At 35.2% G+C, this 15,938-nt stretch overlaps 1 protein-coding gene across 1 annotated transcript; it reads right to left on the bottom strand.

Annotated features, from left to right (window-relative positions):
• On the bottom strand, positions 1–2,275 carry LOC149559599 (S-adenosylmethionine synthase 2). The gene is made up of 2 exons (XM_089833454.1): positions 2,154–2,275; positions 1–1,506 (listed from the first exon to the last, which is right to left on the bottom strand). The coding sequence occupies exon 2, from the start codon at positions 1,504–1,506 to the stop codon at positions 325–327; it is 1,182 nt and encodes a 393-aa protein (XP_089689580.1). The 5' UTR covers positions 2,154–2,275; the 3' UTR covers positions 1–324.
• Positions 2,276–15,938: the final 13,663 nt, after the last annotated feature.

The raw sequence follows: 15,938 nt of genomic DNA, 5'->3' as shown, positions 1-15,938 counted from the left end.
TCCCAAACTAACCTGATATGTTATTGAATTCCATTTATCATCTCGTTGCGAAATAAATTGTTCTTGTACGTTTGACAACAAATTGGAAACCATAACCAAAAGAACAGAGAACCACAACCAGAAGCGGCCAATTATATGCTGCTGAATGAAGAGAACGAATTCTAAGCAGTACAGTACTTTTAAGTAGACACTTAGACAGACGCATTGAATACAAAAATAGCAAATATAATCGCAAGATTATCAGTCAACAGCTAGGATTACAATGCAACAAAATCAAATAGCACATAATAGAAAACACTGCCCTTATTGCCAATAGAGAACGCTTCAAGCTTCAGCCTTGTCTACCTTGAGGGGCTTAACAATTTCCCAAGTGAAATCAGGGTCATCTCTTCCAAAGTGGCCATAGGCAGCAGTCTTCTGGAACCTCTGATTTCCTCCTCTCTTCAAATCCAAGTTGATTGCAATCATGCCAGGCCTGAAATCAAAGGTCTCCTTGATAATGTTGAGTATTTCTTTGTCCGGGATCGTGCCCGTTCTATAGGTGTCCACGAATACGGAGAGAGGCTCTGGCACCCCAATGGCATAAGAAACCTGAACAATGCATCGCCTTGCAAGCCCAGCCGCCACAACACTCTTGGCAGCCTGTCTGACTATATACGCTCCACTACGGTCCACCTTGGTTGGATCCTTCCCAGAGAATGCTCCTCCTCCATGAGCTCCCCAACCTCCATATGTGTCAATGATAATCTTTCTTCCAGTGAGGCCTGCATCTCCATGGGGTCCTCCTATCACAAACCTCCCTGATGGATTCAAGTGGAAGATGGTGTTCTCATCCATGTACTTCTCTGGGATCACAGGTTTAATCACATGTTCCTTCAGATCTGCCGCAATCTGGTCGTTGGTTACGGTTTCATCGTGCTGAGTGGAGATAAGAACAGTGTGCACACGTTCAGGAACCATGGCGCCTCCTTCATTTCTGTACTCAATGGTGACCTGGGTCTTACCATCAGGCCTCAACCAAGGACAAGTGCCATTCTTTCTGACCTCAGTCAGCTTGGCACCCAGCTTGGTAGCCAAGACATGAGTGAGAGGCATGAGCTCAGCTGTTTCATCAGTGGCATAGCCAAACATGTGACCCTGGTCACCAGCTCCAATCTCCTCGGGCCTCTTGGTAAGATGTCCGTGCACACCCTGGGCAATATCAGGGCTCTGCTGTTCAATGTTCACCAGCACCTTGCAATTATCAGCATCCAGACCCACATCATCAGAGATGAAGCCGATTTCTCTGCAGGTCTTGCGCACAATCTGCTCATAATCTACATTGGCCTTGGTGGTGATTTCACCGAACACCATAACCATATTAGTCTTGGTGCAAGTCTCACATGCTACCCTGCTGTCAGGATCTTGCTCCAGACATGCATCCAAGACTGCATCAGAAACTTGGTCGCACAGTTTGTCGGGGTGCCCCTCGTTCACAGACTCGGATGTAAATAGAAAAGTCTCCATCTACAACAATCAAGATCCACAAGTCAGTCTTAATAATTCTCCACTTCACGGCCCCAAATGCAGAGATCTCTACACTAAATGTTACAATCAAGTTAATGCTACCATATTATAAACGAAAAACCAATGTACTCGCAGATCTCCGGCCTCACCGCATAAACATTTACCTAAACTTCATTGGGGATCTAAAAAAATACAACATGAAACTCAAATTTAGAACTATTGAGCCATTTCCCACAACAAGCACAGATAACAAGCTGCTATAACAAGATGCTAATCCAACATATATAATTCCATAATATTAACTTCAATCTGGGATCTACAAATTACAACACGAAACTTGTATTTCGAACTATTGAGTTCCTTCCCACAGCCAGCACAAATAACAAGTTGCCCCCCCAACATATCTACAAAAACTTAATTGGGGATCTACAAATTACAACACGAAACTTAAATTTCAGACCATGGAGCCGTTTCCCACAACCAGCACAAATGACAAGCTGCCTACACAACATGTTTTACCACCCCAGCCATACTAATAAACTACCTGATAAATTTTCTAGCAGATTTCCCCAAACAAGAACTGCCCTCAAAACATCAAAACCCCAACAGATTAAACAACAAAGACGCAAGAGCAGCCATGAACATACCTTACGCAGATACAGTTGCTCGAAAATAACAGAGCAGCAGCTCAGGCAGAGAAAAATGCAGAATCCGGAAGAGATTTGAAGCTCAAGAATGCCCTCTTCTCTCCCAGCAAACTGCAATGGACACCTCTTCCTCTCCCATTGCACCAATTTAAAGAGCAATACAAACGACAGATGTAGATCGGAATGTGAAAAATCTAGCCCTTCCGTTGTCCCGCCCGAAATCGGACGGCTCGCTATGATGCACACCTTCTTTCCCACCGTGAAATGTCCGCGGACAGCTCAGCTCCATAATTCGCACGCGGTATGAATTTACCGGCTCGTGTTCGCACGCCGTGAAAAGCAGATTTATGAACGGTCGACTGCAACAAAAGTCTGACATTTTTTAATAATTTAAAAAAAATTGTTACACAGGGCAATGAACAGGATCAAGGCCAGATTCATTGTTTTTATGTTTAACGTGAATTTGTTGTTTATTTATTTATGGTGGACCGGCTCCGGTTTCGATCGGAAATATTACCTATCTTCAACCTACCACACAGACATTGTGGTTGTTTTTCATGGAAATCAAGTCAAAGATAGCTGTCGCCTTAGATGATGCAATCTTGGATTCTACCATGTGAGAGTTTTCCAAACAATAATTCAAAATAGGCGTATGTTATTATAGTCTTTAGTTAAAATCTTGGTTCGAAAAGATTAAGGGTCCCATGAAACAAGAGTAGGCTGATTAGGAGTTGAAGACTTGTTATGATCTATGTTGTGGAAGCCTTGCATTTATCTAGAAATTTAAAATTATTTTAAATTGGATGGGTGTACAATACATAAATGTATAGTGACTAAATCAGTTTTTTCAAACACATTTTAGAACAAGGGGTGCATGCGCCAAAATTCCTACCTTAATGATTTTATGGTTGATTTAAGTAGATTTTAGTTAAAATATAATGTATTTAATTTAATAAAATAACAAATAAATAGTATTGAGAAATATAACATTATAGTGATAAACTAAATTAAATTATGAGTATAGTTAGTATATTATTAAATTATATAACTGCAATGATGTATATTAATTAAAATAGTAAAAGAATATATAAATAAACATTATAGTATCATGCTAAATTAAAATTAGATGACATCCTAAAGAACATTTATCATACCAAAGATATTTATCAACTAATTATACATGAGATATAGATAAAATTGTATAATTTTTTTTAAAAAGAGTTAAATTGATTCATTTCAATTATTAAATTGTTTGATATATCTTGTTCAAGTGATAAATTCATCCAATTGCAAAAGTTGGACAATATTCTTAAGGTTAAATATAATGCATTAAAAAATAAACATAAATTAATTTAAAAATAATATTTATGCTTTAAAAAAATCAAACACACTTATAATAAATAAAGTTGATAATATATCAAGCTAAATAATTTGAACTTTATTGAAATTGATACAAAATTAATATTATGTATTTTAAAATATAAATTAAAAGTATTAATATAGTAAAAATTATATACGTTAAATAAATGTATAATTTAATAAAATTATATATATAAATAAATAATAAAAGAAAATGTATTAAAACCATTGGTTTATATATGTAAAAATAAAAATAATTAAATTCTAATTTAAACTTATATAAAAATAAAAATAAATATAAAATTAAACTATATAAAAAATAATTTTTGAAAATTGACAATTTAAAAGAGTTAAAATGTCTATATTTGATTAAAATATCTATATTTGAATAACATTTTACAAATTACAAAGATAAACATCAATTAAAACTGATTGTCTTTTTTAAAAAAAGTTTATCCACTTGTCACAAATGTGGAAAAGATAAAATTGAAATTAATGCATCCATTAATAGAGGTGTTAGAAAAATGATTGTTTAAAAAAAAGTTTATCCACTTGTCGCAAGAAAAGATAAGGTTGCAATTAATGCTTGCATTAATAGAGGTTTTGAAAAAAATAGTTGTATTTTTTTATGAAGAAAATTGAATTTTTTCATTGCCTCTTTCTCATCATGAATTAATAAAGTTTTTTTAAAATTGTATTTTTCAATTTCAAAAAAATTATGCAAATTAATAAATCTTTTGCAAACATTGGTATATCAATAAAATTTCTAGATTATAAAACTAATATGGAACTAGGTGATTCCATTAGTTTCCTGCCAAAGGCAGGAACTAATAATGAGTTATAAAATTAGAAAAGGCAAAAGAAAAATATTAATTTGTAAGGCAAGGAACTTATGTTCACAATTTTCACAATTTCTTAATTGCATCAATTTTGGGAACTCAAAAAATCAAAGACAATAAAGTTTGGTATCTATTTATTTAAAAAATAATTTCTCTCAATGCTAATTTTGTTGGAGTTTATGCATATTAATAAATGAAATTAAAAAAGGAAAAGGGAAAAAACCAACAATTACAGACAATAGATCCGAATTAAATGCATTTATTGCAAGAAGAGGGAAAGGATATACACAAATTAAATGTATTTACACTTTATATGTGTGTGTTCATAATATCTCTCCTCACTTCTAGACGTTTGGACATAAGGAGAGCTTAGTTGCAAGAGAGAGAGTTCTTCATTTTATGGGTATGGAAGGGGATACTAAGTTTGTGGCAAAGGCTATAATTTTTGTTGTTGATGTAAGAGATTTTGAATAAAAATTCCAAAAAATTTCAAAATCTTCTTGTATCGGAGTATAGATATCTCCTTTGAAGCTTAAATCAAATGATTGTGATTGAAATTTTTTGTAGTTGTGTGTTTTTAAGATTCATTTTCATGGTTATGATTGCAAATTTTTGTGGGTGTTTGAGATGCGTGTTTCAATTTCTTTAGATATGTTCTACCTAATACAATAAGTAAGAAGTTGTGCACAGCAAATAGCCTTAACATAAAAACGAGTGAAAAACCCTTAGAAACACCTTGATTAACGAAGAGGCACACATTGGCTTGGATGTGGAGTGAAACAAGTGAGGTTGTATTGTTGAATACGTTGCCAACTCATTGTTCGCCATGCCAAGCGTACTTTCAAACACAGTTTTCTCTATTTTCCTTTACGTTCTATGATTTTGTATTATTCGGTGATGAACAAAACAAGGGTTGCATATAATGGAGTTATCACAAAACCTTGTTTACATTATGACCATAGAATTTTCCAACTCATCTACAACCCAAATTTAAACTTCATTGTGTCTGAGTTGTGAGAAGCAATAGCTTGCAACACGTCTAATCCATGTTACAGCCAAAATATCCAACATGAAGGGTTATTGTTAAATTTCTCACAACTGTTATGTCACAAATAAGCTTAGGGTTAACTATATAATATAATTGTGAAACCCTGTACACAGGGGATTAAAAACATAAACAACGCAAAAAAAAAGTAGTGAAATACAAAGGATTGATGCTTTTAAAATGCCCTTTCCTTGTACAAAGTACAAAGTGGCTTTCCTTCTAAATGGTAATCTTTCTCTTAAGCTCAATGTTGTCTATGTCACCATACATATTTTCTTGTGTATTAAAACCTGACGAGTTTAAGTAATTAGGGATTCTACCACAGGTTTTGCATTTTACCATGCCAGATGATGTATTACAAGGGGTTTTACTATCTTTATGTTTAATAGAATAATAGTGCCAGCCATTGCATCTAAAATGTAAATAAATAGCTCTATAATTAGTCAAATCTGGACATTTCTCCTACTCTAGTTGGTTAGGATATTTAGGGGTTCTTCAGTAATAAGTAGATTTGCAAGACTAATTAAGGAACAATTTGACATGTTAATTGCAATCTTTTTACTACAAATAAGTCATCAAGGTAGAGTGCATTTTCTAATCATGTTATGGTATTATTCTTTTAAGTCTTGTTGGTTTTTAAGTTTATATATTTTTATCTTGTACTTGTAACTTTTATTAAGAGCATAATAGAAGAACTCTCTGTACCTAAATGAGAGATTCTAAGTAATGTAGAACTTCAATTTCCATCACTTTTTTCAAATGGGCTTATTGATTACTTCCTCAAAAATCATAAAGGTGTGGCTTAACCATATAGTATAGATACCAAGCTAGTCCATTTTGAGTAACCTGTCTATGTCACCTGTAAGTATGTAACAAATTATGTGGCTGACAATTTTCATCTATTGAATAATAATGAAGTCTAAAAGAGACCCCAATGCCAAAAGCACATGTTGATGGATACTAATTTCTACATGCAAATGTACTAGTTGTTTTAGTGTGCTTTGTTTATTTTATTTATTGTTTTATGTTATTTCTATAAATATCGTGACTATTTCACAACTCTCTCTCTCTCTTTGTAAATGAGCTTTTGAGTTTTGAACTTAGTATATAATCTTGTAAACATAATCTCTGTCTCATTTTTAAATATCTCCTCATTCCTAAGACTAATGTGATCTTTCTCTCTTGTTAATGTATAGGTGTTTAAATTTTATTGAAAACAAGGTTGATAGGTTTGTTTAAATATTATTAAAAATAAGATTAATAGATGGATAAGCTAAACCAAATACATCAAGCCAAGATCAATAAAGATGTTGGATCAGTAAATAATTTAGATGGATACATGGAAAAGGAAATGTAACAGACAAATATTGCTAACAATTCAAACAAATAATTAGCCACAACCACTACTACATTTGGGTCTGAAATTTGATGATAGATTGTCACAATTGCAACGGTCATCCCTTGCCTAAGCAACAATACCACGAATCAGCTCCCATTGGAAGGGCATTGGACTTTTGTCATCACAAATTGCGACAACAAGGGTGTCCATCATAATTGCAATGGATAAATTTGTCGTAACTTGGAAGAAGGCAAGGGCAAGAGTTCATCTTCACATCATCAAAATTGCAACGGTAAACCGTTGCAAATATAATGGCTTAGGCTTTCAATCTATCATCCCAAGTGTGATGGTTGTGTGACACGAGGGTTGTGAGAGCAATGACTATCCGTCAAAATAGTCCATCGTAATTGCAAGGGGTATGTGACAACAATGTTGTAGAAGCGACTGTTATCCATTGGAATAATCTATACAATTGCGATGAGATTCCTATATTCCCCATGAGGACATCACAAAGAGGCTTAAATTTAGCTATGATGCTCTAGGGAAGTAAGAGAAGGAGATGTTCTTGGATGCAACATGTTTCTTCAATAGAGAAAGAAGAAGTGTGGCCATTGTAGCATGGGATGTTGAGTTTTATGGAACACTTGATTAGGGAACTCTTTTCAACATATTTCTTGTTGAGGGGGCCGAAGATGGTCGAATAAGAGTGCACGATCACTTGAGGGGCATGGGGAGGGACATTGCAAATGGTCAGTTGCCATACTGCCTTTGGTCTCCAAAGTAGGTTATCGAGGTGAAGTCAATGCCTTCTTGTATGGATTTATTAGTCATGGCATGGTCTTGCCTTTGGTCTCGAGATATTCCTCCTCAACAAGTGTAGTCAATGCCTTCTTTTTATGGCTTTAATAATCATGGATAGGGCACCCAACTTCTCCAGTTATAATGAGCTCTAAAATATTTTTTATGTTTACTTTGATAATTTAGGAAGCAATACAAGTCTGAGGAATAACAATAGATTCACACAATTAGTTATCATTCAATCATAGGTTAATGTTGAGCTTCACTTGGTTTCGAGAATAGTTTAATATTTGCTAGTAATTAGGGCCAACCACATGAAAGTGGAAGCTCATTTGGCCCCACCCCCTACCTCCCCTAACATCTAAATTCCTCATTAACATCTAAATTCCTCATTAACATCTAAAATTCATTCATTCCATTAACAAATTCCTCATTAACACCATACCATTGATTTGATAAACTTGTGAATGCCACTCTTAATCTAGAATGCACGTGCAACTATGTTCTATATCCATGGACAATAGGCAAAGCCGAAAAAACCCACCATGTTTACATTTATTTAATAGGTCTATGCAAACCTCTAAAAAAAATGCAAAATTGTTGGGCTTTTTCAGCTGCACCTGATGTCATATACATATGCATTGAGATTGCATATTGAACTATGGCGTCCTTCTACATTGCCTGAAACTAAGAGATTCACACAGTTAGTTGTAATGCAATCATAGGTTAATGTTGAGCTTCACTCGATTTCAGAAATAGTTTAATATTCTCTACTAATCAGGGCCAACCACGTGAAGGTGGAAGCTCATTTGGCCCTACCCACCCACACCCCCCCCCCCCCCCCGCCCCCGCCCCCCCAACATCTAAAATTCATTCATTCCATTAATAAATTCCCCGTTAACATCATACCGTTGATTTGATAAACTTGTGAATGTCACTCTAAATTGAGAATGCATGTGCAATTGTGTTCTATATGCATGGACAATAGGTGGATCTAAAAAAACCCACCATGTTTACATTTATTTAATAGGTCCATGCAAACCTCTAACAAAAATGCAAATATGTTGGGTTTTTTCAGCTCCACCTATTGTTGTATGCATATAAATTGAGATTGCATATTGAACTATGGTGTCCTTCTGCACTACCTAAAACCAAGAGATTCACATAGTTAGTTGTCATGTAATCATAGGTTAATGTTGAGTTTTACTTGGTTTCAAGAAGAGTTTAATATTCTCTACTAATCAGGACCAACCATGTGAAGGTGGAAGCTAATTGCCCCCCCAACATCTAAATTCCTTATTAACATCTAAAATCTTTAAGAAAGGATCAATCTTTAAAGTACCTGGAATGTCCTTATCACCTCTTGCTACTCTCAGGGGAAGTACATCTTCATTGCTCATGAGTAATTTGTCACAATTCTTTAGTCATTCTTGTACATCTAAAACGGGTACATCCAGGAATGTTCTCATTACGTCCTGCATAAAATGAATCCAATATTACAAAATGCCCCCTAAAAAATAATAGTTCAAGTGAAATAAACAAATGAAAAATGAGAGAGAAAAAGAGTAATCTACTTACCAATAGGCATTGCCATCGCATCTATGACCATGCTACGTGTTGAGTGATTTTTATTGGTCTTTTGTTGTGCCAAGATCTCTTTGTTTATATACATACATACATACATAGACACACACACACACACATGTGTGTGTATGTATATATACATATACATACATATACGAAGATCACAAGGGCACATCAATGAGATGCAAAGATCACAAGGGCATGGAAATGAAATGCAGTGATCACAAGGGCACATACATACATGCATATATATACATGCAGACATATACATACATACACACACACACACACACACACACACACACACACACACATTAGAATCACTTGCAAGTGTTTTTGAGAATTTATAGTCCAAATATCGGGAGGACTACAAGTTGTGCAATTTGTCATGTATTGCATTTGCATTTGCTTATAAGAGTGTTTCAAGTATTAGCACAATCTCCCTGCGATGATCCCAAGTATCAAATGCTTATAAGAGTGTTTCAAGATTGGGAACCACTTCAACATTATTTGTATGGTTGAGAGGTAATGGCACTATGGCAGAGACTTTTGCAAGGGAATGAGCCTCATGATTATGACATTTACACAAAAGCATAACTTGCTTCTTCAATTCCTTACACTCAACTCTTCACAGAAGTTATTCTTCTAGCAATGAGAATCGCTACCACAAATTCCTTGGAGCCAAGGGACCCTAAACCTATGCTACATTTTATGGAGACATGGGAGAAGTTACTACCAACTTTAGTACTTCATAACATTATGGATCATATAGTGATGCCCAAATTAGCAGTAGCAGTAGATACTTGGAATCCTTGCATGGAGAGTGTGCCAATACATGCATGCTTACATCCTTGGCTTTCATTGTTGGACCAACGTATGGAGCCTTTATATCTAGCCATTCATTATAAATTGGGGAATGCACTTCATTCCTAGCATGTAAGTGATGTATCTCCATATGCAATTTTATCACCTTATCACCTTGGAAAACTAGTTTTGATCTTGCTAGCTGGGAATAGTTGATTGTTCATTTTATTGTACATAATCTAATGATAGTTCTACAGGAATTTCTAATCAACCTAGCTAATCAGCAATTAGACCAATTTAATTGGGTTATGGCTAGTTTCTTTCTAAAAATATCTACTATGATATGTTTTTGTAAAATTTCTTGTGAACTCTGCCCATTTTTCCTTGTCTACATTATTTTTGTATAGGACTACCCATATCACATGTAGGCATAGTAAACTTGGATAAAGTAAGGGAAGAAATTTGTTTTTGCAAGGAATAAACAATTTGAGCAATACTAATGATAGTGGAATCAATAAAGGAAGTAGGTGGCAATGACACATTCGAAACACTAGGAAGAGTGTAAAAATTAGCTGGAATAGAAGGTGCTACAGTTGGAACATTAGGAACCATAGTAAGAGGATTACGATAAGTGTAAGGATCACTATTGTATGAAGGTTGTGAGATAGGAAATGAAGCAGGTGGAACACTCAAAGGTAGAGAAGAAATAGTAAGACTACTAATAGGAGGATTAAATGGTTGAATATAAGTAGTCACAATAGGAGCAACATAAGAAGGAATGCTAGAGATAGGTTTGGAAAGAGACAAGGTAGACACTAGTGATACGTGAAGCTATTCCTATTTCAGATGTAGCTTGAGTTGAAGGCTTAATGTGAGTGTGGACAAGGTGAGTAAGACCACGCAAAATATCTATGTTCATCATTACATATCACTTTCTTAAGAGCATCAAAAGAAGCTATAGTATCGATATTGTGATTCTCTTGAAGAAGTCAATTATGCATTTTATCAATCTCAGTAGCAATCTTACTAACTTGTTTAGGAGGAAAGCGTCATACTCATCATGAGATGAATGAGAAGAGTCATGCTTCATAGAAGGATTAGGGTCATGAGAAAGTATAGGATCACTAAGGTTCCTAAAGAGAGGAGAAGAGGAATCTTCATCAAAGTGATTCATGAGTCTATGACTTCTCCTAAGGGGATGCTATAAGTAGGCCTTAAGGTAATATAGCCCAAGGATGCACTTACATTGGACACCCAAGGTTTCAAAAAAAAATGTTCCATAAGGACTTATTAACATCTGAAGAAATTCAAAACATAAATCCCATGTACATTCTTAATCCACAAATCCTCTTCATCAATCAGCATAGAAGTTTGTCCAAACTTACTACTACAACCAACTATATTATTAGAAATATCAACTCTTATCTTGCTATTGCAACTACCAGGATCAAATGAATCATACTTGTTGCAAGCCTTCATCTGATTATAATTTTCTTTCTTCTTCTTCTACTCTTAATCACAAGATCAAATAACTATCTTTCAATAGTGGGAACCTCAACCACAGGTTTTTCTATCTTCAAACTGAAAGTCTTAAAAACACTCAAGTTATCACTACAACATTTGGGGTCAAATTACGATGATAGGGTAATTTGTGGATTTTCATTTTTTTTGCAATTGTCCTTGATGTCATTGTAATACCAGCATTTGTGTTGCAATCCCAATGCCCACATGAGTATAAACCAAAAAAAATACGACATAAAGCATTCCCCATTTGTTTTGATCGATTGTGGAGAGCTATGCATGAAAGAGGGTGGAGAGCTCTGAACGTTGGTGGAGATTCCATTGTCGTGTCTTTGTGATCGTTGCATTTCATTTCCATGCCCTTATGATCTCTACATTTTGTTGTCATGCCCTTGGTGGAGATCAATGGAGATCTAGGATTTTGTTGTTGTGCCCTTATGATCATTGCATTTCATTTCCATGCTCTTATGATCTCTACATTTTGTTGTCATGCCCTTGTGATCTCTATGCCCTTGCTCTGCGACTTCATTGTTGTGTCATACCCATGTGATCTATGTATCCTTGCTTTGCAATTTTCTTCAAAGGGAGAAGAGGTACCTATGTAAATATTCTTTTCTTTTCCCTCTAAACATGTATCTCTTTATATTTCCCCTAGAAGGTGATTAAAGCTTCTCTTTATGTATATGTATGTGTATATATAGACATACACACACACATATGTGTGTGTGTGTCTATACATATATACATACCTGTTAGTGAACAGTTTTTCCCTTTCAGTTATGCAAATTAACTAACCAGAAAAACTCTCATAACAATTGAGTTCCTTCAATTGAACTTTCTCTATTTTGAGGCACAACTCCCTCCTTAAATGATAAACATTATTTTCCTTTATTTCAAAAGAATTTATCAAAAAGAAAATTTTTAACCAAAAAGAACTAAGGCTTTTAGAAATACTATTCATCTCTTATGCCAAAAGTATTGAGAAGATAATATTGATTTAAAGACAAGCCATAAGATTTATTTAAAATGTACCGAATAATAATTGAATTAAAGATGTTTTACTTTTGAACAATAAAATCAATATCATTAAAAAAACTAAAAATATCACCATTGACCATAACCACGAAAACACTCCATATGAAATGAACCCCAATGTTTAATATGTATAATTGCAAATGACCAATAGCGTATAACCAATACCAATAGATTCCTGTATATATTTCTTGTTCATGTAAAAAACATAACAAAATTGGTTCACTCTGAACCTTCTTCAATAACTTAAGTTACTACAGCAGAAAGTACCAGAGTATCAATACTGAAAACATAAAAAGTTTCACAATATATAGCCACGTAGGGCCCATAAATAGTTATAAAACTAAATATATAGCCACGTAGGGCCCATAAACAGTTATAAAACTAACTCCCCCGAAGACTTGTATATACTAAACTTAAAAGCCATAAGACAACTATCTTAAGGACTAAGAAACTAAAGGTTAAAGCCTTGGTTTTTAAGCTAAGTAACTAAAATATTGGCTACATTTCTTGGCTGTCCTTGCTCCATGTTCATGTTGCCACCCACAGTTTTCTATTCCTTGTAAGCAACTTCAAAATCCACAATCTCCTTTTGTTGCGAGACTCCTAGTTGTTCTGTTCTCAGTCGCCAGATGGTGATGACTCGGTGAGCATGCTCTATCTTCTTGATTTGCAACATCAAATGATCATCACTGATGATAATCATGGAATCTATACAAGTGATGACTACTAGGCTAGAGGCTGATACTTCTTTAGCTCCTTTAAGAGCTAGCAACTTATCCTAGCATTCAACTTCTACTTTCTTCAAGTCCTTGTTAGATTGATCTTTGTTGCCTAGGATTTCAACATTGATGCGTTTAACATTACTTTGCAGGATTTCCTTCAAGCAATTAAGCTCTTTGGCCAGTTTTGAACATTCATCTAGGCACTACTCGATGACCATGTTTCTCCACTCTAGGTTAGTCTAGGAAATGTATAAGAAATCTGTATCTACTCCAGAGTTCTGCTTCTTAGCTAAGAATCTGTTCTATATTCTTGAACTTTTGTGATGTGGGACACAACTTCTTCCTTTCTTTCTTTCTCCTCAACCCATGCATTTAACTTCACCCCCAGGTCGTCCATCATTTATTTAGCTTTCACTTTTGTCTCCACTAGGTGAGCAATGCAGTTGACTTCATGGGAAACCACTGATTCAAACCACTCATCAAAAGCTTTAGAAACTGACCTGTCCCTTTTTACTTGATCTATAAACTATTGGTTTGTCAAGGAGGTGACATTAATCATAGAAATTGCCTAGGGCTTTTCAGATTCTACATTTTGTAGATTATGAATGTATTCTACCAACACGTAAATGGATTGTTTTAGTTTTTACTTTTCCTTCCAATCCTTCTGGATGCAACTGGTGACTCTCACATGTCTTGCATCAAGGATTTTCATGTATGTTGCTCTAGAGACTAGCCTGAGGACTCTTTTCTCTATCATATAATCATGTGGGGGTGATGTCTTCAAGAGTTTTTCCCTCGAATGGTTCGAATACATCAGCTACCCAATCCCATATTTGTTCATCAACTCCAAGCATGGTCTCTATCTTTGAATTATTATTTTTTGATAATTTCCCAAGACATTTCACAACCATATCTTCAATTGAGACGCTTACCGGCACCAAACTCCTTTTCTTGCTTATAGACATATCAAACCAATTTGGTGCTGAAGAAGTACCTTTGGACAAGGGTGTTTATAAAGAAGGGGGAACATAATTGGCCATTGTTTGTTGGAATATTCAAATATGGAAAGAATACTAATGAGAGGGGGGGGGGGGGGGGGGGGGGTGAATCAAAAGTATTATACTTTATCCAATAAAACTTTTATCTGAAAGTAAATTGCATGCATTTAAATACATCATGAAAATATGAAACTAAAACATGCATCAACAATACATAACACTGGAATTCGATGACCCAGAAACCCTCTAGAAATAAGAAGGTAAAACTGGGGTGGGGATGATACCCACAAAAATTCACTGCAGTAATATGGTTCAACCACTTCTGATGGTCTACCCTGTTAAAGGCTTTACACTGTGTCAATAGTGACCTGGTTAAAGGATTTACAAACACTTAACATGAAGTGTCACCCTGCTAAAGGATTTAATCAACTTTTGATAAGGATCTACAAATAGCTGTTAAGCCAACCTATCTACATAGGATTTCCTTTCTAATACAATGGTAAGAGAGTATTAGGTATTATAAACCTGATAGTTTGCAATCCTTGATTGTTGAATGCAGGCACTTGTTCTGCTTTCTCTTATCTTGATCCTTTGTGATCTGATAACCTTTGTTCTGAAAGTAGATTTCCTTATACGCCCTTTTATATATGCTCGCATATTTTACAATGAAATTTTGTCTTCCTTATAAAGACATTTGAGGATTTAGGGTTAGATATGGATCTACGATCCACATTGAATCTCAATTTCCCACTCAATACTTCCCTTTTTGTTGATTGGTTGCATGCCTTTCTAATTTTCCAATTGGCTGCATGCAGATTGTATAGGAAATGTAAAAGATTTGTTCTTATCTCTAGATCATTTGAGATTTACCTTATGTCGGTTACAAAAACGGTTTACATCATAGTTTGTGCAATTACAAACTCTTATACTAATATCCTGAGTTACTCGGCTCCTGAAGTATTACTGATGCTCGGCACATGATGTTTCCTAGATAGCTCGGCACCTAAATAAAACTGCATCACTCGGCACCTTATGTTACTCAGCACTTGAATAACTCGGCACTTGATATCACTCGACACTTGAATAACTCTGCATATATAGTGAAAAATGGTTAAGTGTATTGACACTCAGCTGTCAAAATTATTCTTTAAACCAACAATTGTTGACCCATAAGCATTGGCATCACCTTCTACTAGTTGGAGACTCTGATCCATGCATTCTTGTGCTCTTTCTTCATGAGATTCAAGCTCGGCTTCTATTTATATTGGGTTTGTGCTAGCACTCTTTTGAATAACTTTTTGAATCCTTTCCTTCTTAGTACAAGAACAAGTTCATTTTGTTGGCTTGGCCTGTTGCACTGAACTTCAACTTCATGGTTCAAGATACCTGCAGAGGAAAAGGTGACATCTTTGTCAGTATTAGTATCATGGATTGCTTGCTCCGCATTTTTCACTTTTGATTGTTTTTTCTCCTTCAACTAGCGTTTGGTTTTCACTATGAATGGCTCAATCTGGGACTGCAAATCATCTCCTTCAGGTGAATCCCAATCTATCTCAGGGAGGGGAAAGGCTTCAACTTGTGTTATATAAAAGGGATCAACAACCTCTTCACCTTTGTCTTCCCAAACACCTTTCACGTTCATTTGTAATTTGAATTCCTTTATTTGTTTTAGAGTCAACTTGGACCACCACCTTTTCCTAACTTCACAGTCATCATCATAATCGGCCCAACAATCTTCTAG

Source organism: Cupressus sempervirens, chromosome 5 (assembly GCF_028749045.1).
Source record: "Cupressus sempervirens isolate cs-2001-9-10 chromosome 5, ASM2874904v1, whole genome shotgun sequence".
Classification (NCBI taxonomy): domain Eukaryota; kingdom Viridiplantae; phylum Streptophyta; class Pinopsida; order Cupressales; family Cupressaceae; genus Cupressus; species Cupressus sempervirens.
The sequence above is the reverse complement of the archived record's forward strand: the minus strand, read 5'-3'. Positions and strand labels throughout refer to the sequence as shown.

What these genes read in the sequence shown, in the direction of transcription:
- LOC149559599 (XM_089833454.1), bottom strand. Translation starts at nt 1,506, where the DNA reads ATGGAGACTTTTCTATTTACATCCGAGTCTGTGAACGAGGGGCACCCC.